General features: G+C 39.4%; 2 protein-coding genes across 3 annotated transcripts; both read right to left on the minus strand.

Annotated features, from left to right (window-relative positions):
- Nucleotides 1-161: 161 nt before the first annotated feature.
- LOC140770241 (trihelix transcription factor ENAP2-like) lies at nucleotides 162-5,175 on the minus strand. Of its 2 annotated transcripts, XM_073111321.1 has the most exons (3): nucleotides 4,960-5,175; nucleotides 3,939-4,896; nucleotides 162-472 (listed from the first exon to the last, which is right to left on the minus strand). In XM_073111321.1, the coding sequence occupies exons 2-3, from the start codon at nucleotides 4,810-4,812 to the stop codon at nucleotides 462-464; spliced, it is 885 nt and encodes a 294-aa protein (XP_072967422.1). In that variant the 5' UTR covers nucleotides 4,813-4,896; nucleotides 4,960-5,175; the 3' UTR covers nucleotides 162-461. The 2 variants fall into 2 exon arrangements, with proteins under 2 accessions (XP_072967422.1, XP_072967421.1); XM_073111320.1 differs by having other exon boundaries at nucleotides 3,939-5,174.
- A 3,650-nt stretch (nucleotides 5,176-8,825) lies between these two features.
- On the minus strand, nucleotides 8,826-9,946 carry LOC140770801 (uncharacterized). The gene has a single exon (XM_073112079.1). The coding sequence runs from the start codon at nucleotides 9,678-9,680 to the stop codon at nucleotides 9,195-9,197; it is 486 nt and encodes a 161-aa protein (XP_072968180.1). The 5' UTR covers nucleotides 9,681-9,946; the 3' UTR covers nucleotides 8,826-9,194.
- Nucleotides 9,947-12,258: the final 2,312 nt, after the last annotated feature.

Raw genomic sequence — 12,258 nt, forward strand, 5'->3', positions numbered from 1 at the left:
ATGTAGCTTGAAACTTCAAATCAAATAACCATATTAAAACAATAGATTCACGGTGAAAGAATTCATGTCGATAGGTCATTTCTCCAAACAACCTAATATCTTCTACAATGACAGCCAACATAAAAATTTACAGATTCTGAGATAAATTGATAGCATTCATATACAGCAATTATTTGACTATAATAAAAAACAAGTTCAATTAGATACTTGCAGTCATATTAGAGCATTGGAAGTACAATGAAACAAAAGCAAACATAAACATTGGGTATTAGTACTTCTATACAACTAACAGGTTCTTCACGGTTATATAACTGAAAGACTTCACATACAGACTATTTTGATTAACTGAGGTTGACACAACCAGTCTTCCAGATGCAGGTGAAAGGAGAGAATGGTGTTTGATGAACCAATGCTTGCTTGCCAGCCATCATCTAACAGCAAAATTACTTTCGTGAATCTAACTACAAATAGTCTGCAATGTAAAATGCATAAACAATAATCAGGCGACAACCTAAACAAAGTTGAACTCGATGAATAATAATATTCATGTATGCAAGTTAAAAGGCAATGACCAATTGTTTATCTTATCAAGGGCCAAAGAAACGAATTAGCACACAAATTCTCAAGTATAAATGATGATATTGCATCTCAGATGAATATGACCCTCTATTACCTAGAGTTGGATATGAGTGCAAGACAAGTACATGTCTAGAGATCCTTTTACTCCCATGAAAATTACTACAAGTGACTGGCTGCATAATTAATTACACCTCTCATATATCCACCACATCATGTTATGGTGAAATACTGCAATTATTCAATATGGTCACACTTAAATAAATGAGAAAGACAGTAAATAAATGTAGCCTCACTAACCCATCTGGTTCAAGCCATAAAAAACTACAAATCACCATGCTCAGGCCATGCAAAATACTGTATAATTGGTATAACAAAAATGTACATTAGATTATTTACCTCAGCAGAGAAGATAACTCCATAACTAAAAATTTAAAATGAGCTCATTAATTACTATTATTTTTTAATTGAATTAAAACATGGGCTATATCTACATCCTACACTGTATCATGGTAGAAAGACTATCAATATAAAGTAGAATAAATGAAAAAGAAATGTTGTGGATGGACAGAATCTCAATTGTAGGCCCGGAAACCGCTGAAGTCACAAATTTTTTGGACTTATTTTTCATAGCCCAATTTTTAGCTTAGGAATATCAATATACCAAGGTAAGGGCAATACCGCATTTCTGGGGAATCATGGCTGTTTTCCTGGTTTACTTTAGGATTACAGTTTTAGGAACCACAGAAACAATTTCTTGGGACAAGGCTATTCACATATTGCTTGCCTGAGATAATGCAGTAAAGGAAGCCTCACACAATAAAATGCCATATTTTTGAAATAATAAAAGATTAGATTTTGATGAGCTGAAAGATTTATTTGCGGGGCTTTCCTTCAATAATTTAAAAAATTCCTGTTTCTCTCCCCTTCTCCTTCCTTTTTCCCCTATTTCCCTCTCTTTTAGTATCTAGCTTCTAAATTCAGTTAGGACAGATAGACCCTGTTCTCAACTCATTGAGAAATGATGTAACCTTGCTTATGTGGTGCAAATCATTCCAATACTTTGGGATGATCTTCTGAATGCAAATCATTCAAATACTTTGTGATGAGGAATAGAATTATCTGGTGATTGCAACTTATCAAACACAAGTTTTTCACATACATGCATTGTTTTTCTAATCAATATCCGGACGAAAGATAAACAATAAAATTCACTTTAGCAATAACAAATAAAAAGTGAACTAAATAGTCCGAATTACATGAAAAAGCAAACACTGGGTTGTTGCATCTCACTTGGGCCTGCTTTAGTCACTTCAATTATGTAAACTTAATATATGTTAAATCATATCTTCATCTCTTGGACATCTCCAATGCATACATGTGTTTGTGTGTGTGTGTGTGTGAGTTTGTGCAAGTGTTGTGTGTGCACACACACACATCCCTGTAGGTATAAAAATTATGCTTAAGGAATTCCCATGCCACCAGATCTTTTATTTTTTTTACTCATGCCATCCAATACTAACTCAAGAGACTATGCACAAGGCACCTAACAATTTGGATCTAGGGAGAGAAAGATGTACATAGCCTTAGCAATATTACACAGAGGTTGTTTCCATGAGTTGTGTAATAGGCAAGCCTTACCATCGCATTGCGGGACTCCCTTATATAAGGATACATTTTTTTCCCCTAAATAATGTAGTTTTTCAGTGCATACAAAACTAGTGTTGGAGGAGTGAAAACTGAGAAATAATAAACAGATAACTGCTAGTTTTGCAATTTCTTTATGAGAAATAGTTTATGTAGTTATTACACTCAGAAGCATAAAGAGTTTATAATTACACCAACAGTAACCATAAGAAATATGGTATTCCACAGAATATGGAACTATTTCTTTGCTATTTGATAAAGGAGTCCAAAATCTTACCTTCTCAGAAGTATATACTTCATGTCCATAGATTATTCCTATGACATGAAAATGACGATAAGACTGACAATTATGATCCTCTCACTTACAACAGGGACCAATGACCGAATAAAACTTGGTCTAACCTATATGGGACTGTTTGAAAAGTTAACTTGATCTAGTGGCAAGCCTTAGAATAACAGAGATGAGATGTTACTTGTATGTCTTTTTATAGGAAATGCCTCTAAGTATGCATTCTGCTTTTTACCAGTTTCTCATGAATTGAGAAAACAAGTTTCACTAGTGACATTATGCAGCATTTCTGATAACTTTTCTAGCCACTTATGTGAATTAAAGATGCCATAGACTCCACTTCACAGGAGCTTCTATCCTTAAGGGTGTTGCTCTAATTTTTAGGACTATGCTCAAAGATTCAGAAAATTTGAGTACTCTCAGAACATTGGGAGCAAGCCATCAACATTATGGAAACTGATAAACCTATTAGATTGGTATGCATACAAAACTAATCGTGAAAGTCCCACCTTTGAGCTTCAAGTTCAAGGATTTCACTAAAATGGTACGAGAAAACCTAATCAAGTTTGTTATTTCCAAAAATTCAACCATCTTTCTATGACAGCTAGAGTGAAGAGTTCTTGTGATGCAGCAGTAAGTACTAAACATACATTCCTTGAAATAATCCAAAGATCTTAGAGCAATGGGTTTGTCTTGAGACATGTAGGAAAAAAAATTGTATGAGGATGTGAAAAGTCACGATTAACATGAAGATGAAGAAGCACTCATCTACCTTTTACATCGCCTTCTTATCTATAGTTTAAGAAACTTTATGAGAATAGGACTTCTACTGATCTGGTCCAAACCAATTCACCTCATTGGTCTCTTAATCAGAACAACTTGCCCGACTGAAATTTATCCACTCCTAAACAAGTCAAGTTACCTCATTGCGTGCATACAGCTTGATGACAATTTAGACAACCTCAACCTCAAGCGACCTCAAAGTTACTTCCAGATAACAGCTATATTAAACCAAGCAGATGCCTCCAGCTATGAACTTATAGCAAACTACCTTAAGAGTAACAAACGTTATCCAAATCTAATGCTTTTGCCTACTACTCTAAATGCATTCTGTCAGATATAAGATGGTGTACATCAATACAACTGCAAGTGAAATGAACCCTAACACCAAGTGAAGAAATCGTCCCACCATCTTAGAGCTTCAAGGATTAGCAAAAAGTCGATAACAAATGAACCAAAAAATCTAACTAAGAAAGGATCTCCAAATGCCTCCAACGAGAAGTAAGACACATGCAACACAGAAAACCAAAATCAAAATTTAACCTAAAAAATCAAAGAAAAGAAAGCATAATAATTCATCAACCCTAGAAACTAAAAAGTAAACAAAGAACGGCACTAGAGGAGGAACAGATCTGAAATTGCTCACCAGAATCCGCCCGCTTGGTTCGCTTGATATTCTCGAGCTGCACCTGTGAATCCACAAAGATCTGCATCCGCTGCAACTCGAGCTCCTTGGCGAACTCCATCCGCTGCTTCTCAAGCTCCATCATCTGCTTTTGCTTGGCCACCTCTACCCTTTCGTAGATCTCCGCGAACCTCTCGATTGCCCTCGCCAGCTGCCCTATCCCATCCCCCTCGGCCGCTCCACCTCCTCCTCTATTCAACGACAAAGACCTCGACGAAGACCCTGAGTCCTCCTCTTCCTCTTCCTCATCCTTCGCCGCCGCAGCTGCCGCCGCAGCTGCCTTTCTAATGAACGAGTTGTCAACAGGAAGAGCCGCCGGCAGCGGCGATGGGGCAGGCCGCTTCTCCACCGGGCGGGCGGCGGCAGCGGCTGCAACAGCTGCCGCCGCCGGGAGGGGAGATCCCCTCCGGTTGAAGGGCAACGGAAGCGCGAGAGGGGGCGAAGACGAGGGCCTCTTACCGGCGCCCGAGGAGGGGGTAGATGAGCCGATTAGGGCATCGAGGCGGGTGTAGAAGGGCCACTGGCTTCCGGCGGCGCCTCCGCCGTAGATCTTAGCCTTCTCTACCTTGTACTTCTTCTTCAGCGTATCGATCCGGTTCTTACACTGGACGTCGGTGCGCGGCGGCCTTTTACCTCCATCTCCGGCAAGGTGCGAGTTTACGGCGTTGGCCACTTCTTGCCAGTCCTTCTGACGGAGGTTGCCGCGGTTGAGCTCGACGTAACGGTCCCCCCACGCCTCCACTAACGCCGCCGTCTCCCCCTCGCTCCAGCAATCCTCGCGGTAGGGCAACGCCGGGTTCGGCGGCCGCGACGGCGTCGTCTCCCTACCGTCCATCAGATACAATCACAAATCGCCCCTTCGGATCAGAAAAACAGAAAACCCCTTTCTCCTCTTCGCTCCCGTTCCCTTTATTTTGCTCTGCAATTTTTGGTTTGGTGAGGAAGAAAGGGGCAAAAGAGAGAGCGAGAGCGGGCGACGCACCGGCAATGGGGAGATACACGTGAGAAGCATGTGATAGCCGCCGGGGGAGGGGAATGGGCGCGTGTGCCGACGAACACGCGAAGGGAAGGGGGGGATCATTGCTGGCGTCAGCGTGGGGGCCGAGGATTGGATCAGATCGGAGCATCACCGCCGTTGGATCTGGGGACGAGTTTGACCGGGGAAACGGTCGGGGAGGGTAATAAAAAGGGGGAATAAAAATTATTCTGGAAGGCGGATAAGGACGAGGAGTTATTCCGGGATTCGGAGAAGGGGAGTCGGAGTTACGAAAGTACCCTCCCGGTCGGACAAGGGACGAGGGGAGAAGGAGGGGTAACGCTGGGAATAAGAGCCGGATTTTGTTTTGTCCTCGGTATCAGCGGTATCAGAGGTGAGCTGCTCGCCGTTGGATTGGTAGGAAAAGGTATTAGCGAGCCGTCGTTGGTTTTGTCTTGGTATGCGGACGGAGAAAAGTATGCGAAGGAGAGTCGAAAAAGGAAAGGGGGCGAGCGCGCGCGAGAGAGATAGATAGAGTTTTGGTGGGCGGTCGAATCGAGGAATAAAATATTATTTTATTTTTAACTCTCACCCGTTTCTCTTATGTATTTGAAAGAAAATAAGAAATTTATAAATGAACGTCCCATATTTTATTTATTTTATAATTTACACTTCTTTCGTAATTTTGTAACTCAATCCTTATTTTTCTTTATAATTCTTGTTTAACATTCTATTATTATTTTAATTTTAATTAAATTATTAAAATATTCTCACAAACTATTTTTTCTCCTTTTAAAAAACACATAAATAATTTAGATATTTTATATATTATAATAAAATATTTCTTTGCTAGTAACGTTTAAATTAACAAGAGTTAAATGAGAATTATAAGAAGAAAAAAAAAAAAGTAGGAGTTAGGATTACAAAAATCTAAAAATCAGAGTGTAAATCATAAATAAATAAAATATAGGATTTGGGTATGAGACGGGTTTGATCTAATATTGGGCTGTGGGCTTGGACCTCTTCTTCTTAGGCCTCAATGTCGACTTAACCCTTCCAAATTGGGCCTGGCCTGTATATGTAAACTAAGACGATTTCAAGTAGAAACTCGGTTTATCCTTTGGATCTCCATAAAACAGAGCGATTAGATGAAACATCACTATAATCTCCTTACGATAATTAGTGATGAATATGATTAGAGAGCACCGAGTAAGTTAAAGGAGTCATGGCGACATCTCTATAATCTTGCTGGAGACTGGACAGCTGAGTTTAATAAATTTATCGGATTAGGATAGCGATTTGTGATCGAGAAAAAAGGGATTTTTTATTCACTTATAACTTTGTCCTTTTAATTTTATGGGGGAAGAGAAGCAACTTTTAGCTGTCATCTATTAAATGGTCCCTCGGTCTCTCGAGTTCGGTTTCTATCAATTAGCACGTAAAAGAGGTAGTTGTGTTTATTGAGAGGTTGAGTTGATTCTTTTTTGATTGTTAGTCAGAGAACTATTAACATCTTCCAATTGCAAAATGACAATTACTCATTACAAAGTTTAGATTAATTTTTTTTACACCTTTTGAGTCAAAATGGTGATAGATTAGGATTTTCTATAGAATGAAAAGAGAGATAATTGCGATGATCCTAAATGGCTGGATACATTTGACTGAGCATAGACCGAAATATAATAAAGTAAAAGTATCAAGCAAGTAATAAAAAAAAATGCAAGCACTCAGGTAAAGATATGAGCAAAGGAGATATGCTGATGACCTTAGAAGCAAGACTTTCTATTGGCAATTAAAAGCAACACCATAAAGAAGCACGACAATAGATATGACGGAGAAATATAGGTGTAAGAATATGAGAGGGGTGATGTCATATGGCTTTATTAAGACCACAGATGACCCAACACCTCAAACCTTCGAAATGCTATAACCCAATAGGAAATTCTAAGAAAGAGGATAAGAAGAAAACCATGGATGCAAGGAGAGCACCATGGCATCAACAAAAGGTGATCCACGATGACCTCCAATCGTGATCGACATCAGATTCGCCCTTGATGGAATTAATGGAGACTCTATTAATAGGGAGGAGGGTGGAGAGCACTAGATGTCTAGAACAGATAATAAGAATTACGAGAGTGGAGCTTATTAGCCAAGAGGTAGAAATCATATGAGGAGATCAGTGAGGTCACCGAGTGCGATAGTAAGGTGGAGAACATCGACATTAGAAGGGAGAATTCAGAAGCAGTATAGGGTTTTGAGATAGTCAACGACATATTAAAGGAGAAAGATGACTCTATCTCGAGAATCATCGTCTTGTCGGAGATGGAGATGGAGATGACAACCTCATAATAGCAACGGTGGGGAGGGGGGGGGGTGAGAAGAGAAAATGAGTTGGAAGGAGAAGGATGAGAAAATAGAGAGAATAAGTGAAAAAGGGGGAAAATGATAGAAAGGAGGATTAAAAGACTTAAAACAGAGAAAAAGTCACCATCCTCTCTCCTAACCACTCGGGCCGACGCTCTATAGCATGAAAGGAGGTTTAATCACTTTCTTTAGTCTACGAGCTCATAATCTATAACAAAAAATTAATCCTCCTAGAGATTAGAAATTTACTAAATACAAACATAGTATATATAATTTCAACATGGTTGTTAGATTCAAGGGTAGGAGAGTCCCACGAGATTAAAGTGTTATTTTGCTAAAGGAGCACATGAGCTCCAATAGAGATTCGAGTACTAAAAGGCGACGGTGATTGAGGGAGTCCACAAAGGTTGTGATCAGTGCTCCATGGAAGGAAGGCTTTGCTATGATTGTGGATGTGGTCCATCTTCTGGATATGCAAGAACAACTGGCCCACTTTAGCGGTGCACTTCCCCTCGAATAATTCTCCTTTTAGGTTGTGCTTATCTCTCATTATTTTCTTCTTTTTTAATGAAGAGAAATTTATTAGTTCATTGAAAATACTCTGATGTTGGTTCTCTTAGTAGACAATTATTATTATTATAGATACCCAATTTGACTGGTTTTTCTTAAGATTTTTCAATCTACAAATGAATAAAAAAAAAGGTGTAAATTAAAAATAATTACATAGTGCAGGGTGTGAAATGAAAAAAAAAGCTTACTTTGTTCAAGGTGGCTTTATTTAAATATGTAAAGTGATGCTTTTATTGGCACCAAACCGTTCCCACCAATGTATTGGATCCAATGCCACCACCAACCAAATTATGAAGTTAAACGGCGCAAGCCTTGAAAAAAGATTAACATTTATCTAGTGATTAGTCATCATAGTAGGGGGATTAATTAGACATGATCCACTAATTAATGTACCCCAATTAGGCTACAAGCCAACACTTATGGTGTTGGTTAATTCTGTTGGCATTCATTCTCCTGGGAGAGAAGAAAAGAGTCATAAATATGCTTGTAGAATGTATCTATAATGATGCAGTCCACCATTGGAAGATCAAAAAGTAGTCTCAAATTGATGAAAATAATTGTATACCTTATAGACTTTACACCAATAGACTAGGATCACTTATCACTTGGTTAGATACAATACTAGTAGTGGAACAAAGTAAAGAGAAGAACATCATTATGTCTCTTTATTTGAAGGTATTAATCCAATAAAGGACCATCATTATGCAAATTTGTAAGGGAGTTTAGCTTAAACATGATTGAAGAATAAGGAGAGTAATGAGGCTCGATTCCAGACCCAAAAAAAAAAAAAAAAAACTCTTATCTCCATTGGTTAATTTTCACATCTAAGTGGACTGCAATTAATACATAACAATTTGTTATTGTGATGTACAAAACCTCTGGTTTTGAGCATTTTTTATATAAGAATTAGATTTATAATAACAAAATGTGCATCGACTATAAAATATATGCACTCAATTTTATAAATGCAGTTATAAATTACAAAACGCGAGAATAATTTGGTATTGTTGTGAGGACTGCTAGTGAACAAAGTGGTAGTAGCCTGGTAGGTCCTCATACTGCATTCTTTTTCCCAAAGGAGAGATGAAACCCAATCCTAAGGTAACTATTGTATGATTGTATCTTCCTCTTTTCTCTATCAAGATCTCCACACCCACACTCACAACCATGAAGATATTAAGTATCTATCTTTACAAAGACACAACTGGATTGTAAAGGAAGCAAGAAGATGCTTTGAATTAAGAGGAAAAAAGAAAAAGAGAAGAAAATAAGAAAGAGAGAAAGATAAATAAAAAAAGTAACCATGTTCAGAAATCATTCTCAGAGATGCTCTCCAGATGCGGCCGCCAGACGGCGACGCGGCCGCGCCGCCGGTCCCTCTGGGACGACACGTTCTCTCGGAGAATCTCCGATAGATAGCGCTCGTTGAGGAGAAGCGCGGCCTTGTCGGTGGACACGCAGTCGAGGTTCTCCCCATCCCTCTTCTTCCTCCTCCTCCTCGCAGAGGCCGCGGTCTTCGACGACGGTGTTGACGAGACCGGGATGAGGAAGTAAATTTTCCCTTTCTGCAGCTCGGCAGTCGGCGGGAGTATCACCGCTTTCCGGTTCCCGCCGTCGTCCCCGCACGGCGACGGCGGCTTCCGGAGGACGTGCTTGGGGTGCGCCTGCATGATCTCGCCGGCGCTGACCGTGCCGCTGATCTCCTCGACGCGCCCATTGGCGTGCACGATCCGGATGACGTCGAGCGCGCCGCACGGGAGGATGCAGGCGATGCAACACCTTATCGTGTCCATTTAATTCTCTCTCTCTCTCTCTCTCTCTCTCTCTCTCTCTCTCTCTCTCTCTCTCTCTCTCTATCTACAATCTTTAGTACTACTTCTACCTCAAAGTGAGGTGGACATAGGAAGAGATAAAAGGAGATTGCAATGAGTACTCTTAAAGAGGTAAAGAATGCTCTTCATTAAAATGGAAGGTAGTGAGCTTTGGAGACTATACAAAGACTTGATGGCATAGATATCTCTCTCTCTCTCTCTCTCTTTAAAAAATAAAATAAAAAAATATTATTAGTAGTAGCTTTTTAGTGGAAAGGATTGGGATTTGATAAAAATTCACCTCTGGCTTGAATCATTGCACCATCCAAAGTCGTGTACTTTGGACTTTTAGGTGTGAGATAAGAAGAGTTCATGGGCTCATCATGTAAGCAGGGGGAGGGAGGAAGGGGACCCAATCCCTATACAATAATTGGGAGCGATCCGATGCGGGAGCGGGGCGGCGTGGGTCGCTCCCATTGGTTCCGCCAGGTGAGACGTCGATGGAGACTAGGCGCGTGGCGCGGCCTGAGTGGGCTCGGAGGTGGGGGCACGGAAAGCGAGAGATACTGGGGCGGCACGTGTGACGTGTCGCGTGGGGGAGATTGGCGAGCGGGCCGGGCCATGTGGGTGAGTTGGGTTCGAGGTGGATGTCCATTGGGTTCGGTGCGGTGCGGTGGATAAGAGATTTGATTAACAAGTGGGACAAGGGAGGGTTCGCCGGATTGGATTGGATTGGATTGGATCGGATTAGATTGTATATATCTTCGAGACGTGATACCCGCGGTTAAGCGTACAAATGGGACGGATCCCGAGGTTTCATACATGCTGAACACTTCATCCTATCGCATACATTTTAATTACCTCATAAAAGATATATAAACAACTATAGGATTTATATAAGCACAATCAGAGTCATTAAATACATTAGCATGAATTCAACAAATTTAGACATAACTCTAAAGGGTTGACTTTAATATCCGTCAACATATTGATCGAGCACGATAGTTGACATTTGTCATAGCATGAATTCTTCTATTGTTGGGCATTAATAATATTAAGACTGAAATATAGGTTGTTCTTTTATAAACTTTTCATAATCATGTTCACCTTATCCAGATCATAAATAAATTCTGAACCCAAAAAAAAAAAAAAAAAAAAAAAAACTAATAAAAAGTAGGTATGCAACAATCAATCAAATCACATCGATCCTTACCTAAATAATTTATCCCTGACCACATACATACATGGATCAACTGCGGCGTTTTATGAAACCCTAAAAGAAAAATTTTACTGCATGGAAGGGGCCAGTCATCATCATCCTTTACGCCTTGCACATTCCAAGCCCATAATTTGTCAACTTTCACGTTGGACGGCCGCTTTAATCCATGAAGATTAAAGAGTGATTGTATTCCTGTGGCCATACGCATCTTTAGGAGGAATAGACACTCATATATCTTACCTTCTTCTGACAGTGACTCACACAATGGCACCCTTTATTCTTCTGGGTCTTATCACTGTTTAAGAAGTTGCAACTCATTATTATATCCATGAAATAGATTGATCCTATTTGAAATCACTCGGTACCAAAGCATATTTTAGATTCACAACTCTTTTATATATTAGAATGTAACATGAGTTGGTAGGTTAAAATTAACTCAGATGTCTTTAGAGGGACCAAAAAAAAGAGTAAAAATATAAATATAAATATTCCTGCAGAGTTTTATTTTATTTTATTTATTTGAGAAAAAGAAGGAAGTGTCTAGTGTACTACTAGTGCACCTCACGAGCATAGCCGTTACGGAGGTCAGGCAGTGGACTGGTCCACCGCTACAGACAATTAAAGATGGAGTCGGTTGGGCCGTTGAAATGCTACCCAATCATAGTGAAAGGGAGATGAAGAGTTTATGCTTTACAATGGGTGTTAACATCAAGAAGCATAATTTGCGGGGTCGTAATAAAACTATATATCTTTTTAAACTACATTTGGGTCTCCTTAGCAATTTAAGGTTGTTAAAATAGTCGATTAAAATATTCTTATTTGGTTTTATATACCTCTAAACTTTGTATTTCTGTGAATGCCGCTTTCTAGTTACTATATATTAAAATCTGAAGCATTTATTAATAAATATGTATTTATTTGAGATCGATGTATCTAATAAAGAATAAGAATGTTTTTGTCATTTTAACAAGATTTAACTGGTCGCTAACTTTATGGCTATCTATGTAGAAACAAAGATTTTAAGTGCACTCGCCCAAACACCGAATGTTTTTAAGAGGTATAATATATTTATTTATGAACTTAGAGGGATAAATACATAAATAAGAGAATTTAGAGAGGTATACATGCAACAACAACCATATGTAATCTAGATTTAACTAGATTAGAAGCCGTTTTGTGTGTGAATGTGTCATTTTGCCTTCCTAAGAACGAGATAACAAACTGCTAGTCTCCAGTCTCCACTATAGAATCATCCATCAGGCACACAGTATGAGAGTATGACAGAATTGAGAGTTGAGTCGGTTCCTAAAAAGCGTGGAAATTTTGTCAATTAGTTCGTAG

Source organism: Typha angustifolia, chromosome 11 (assembly GCF_048772165.1).
Source record: "Typha angustifolia cultivar Huaian chromosome 11, ASM4877216v1, whole genome shotgun sequence".
Lineage (NCBI taxonomy): Eukaryota > Viridiplantae > Streptophyta > Magnoliopsida > Poales > Typhaceae > Typha > Typha angustifolia.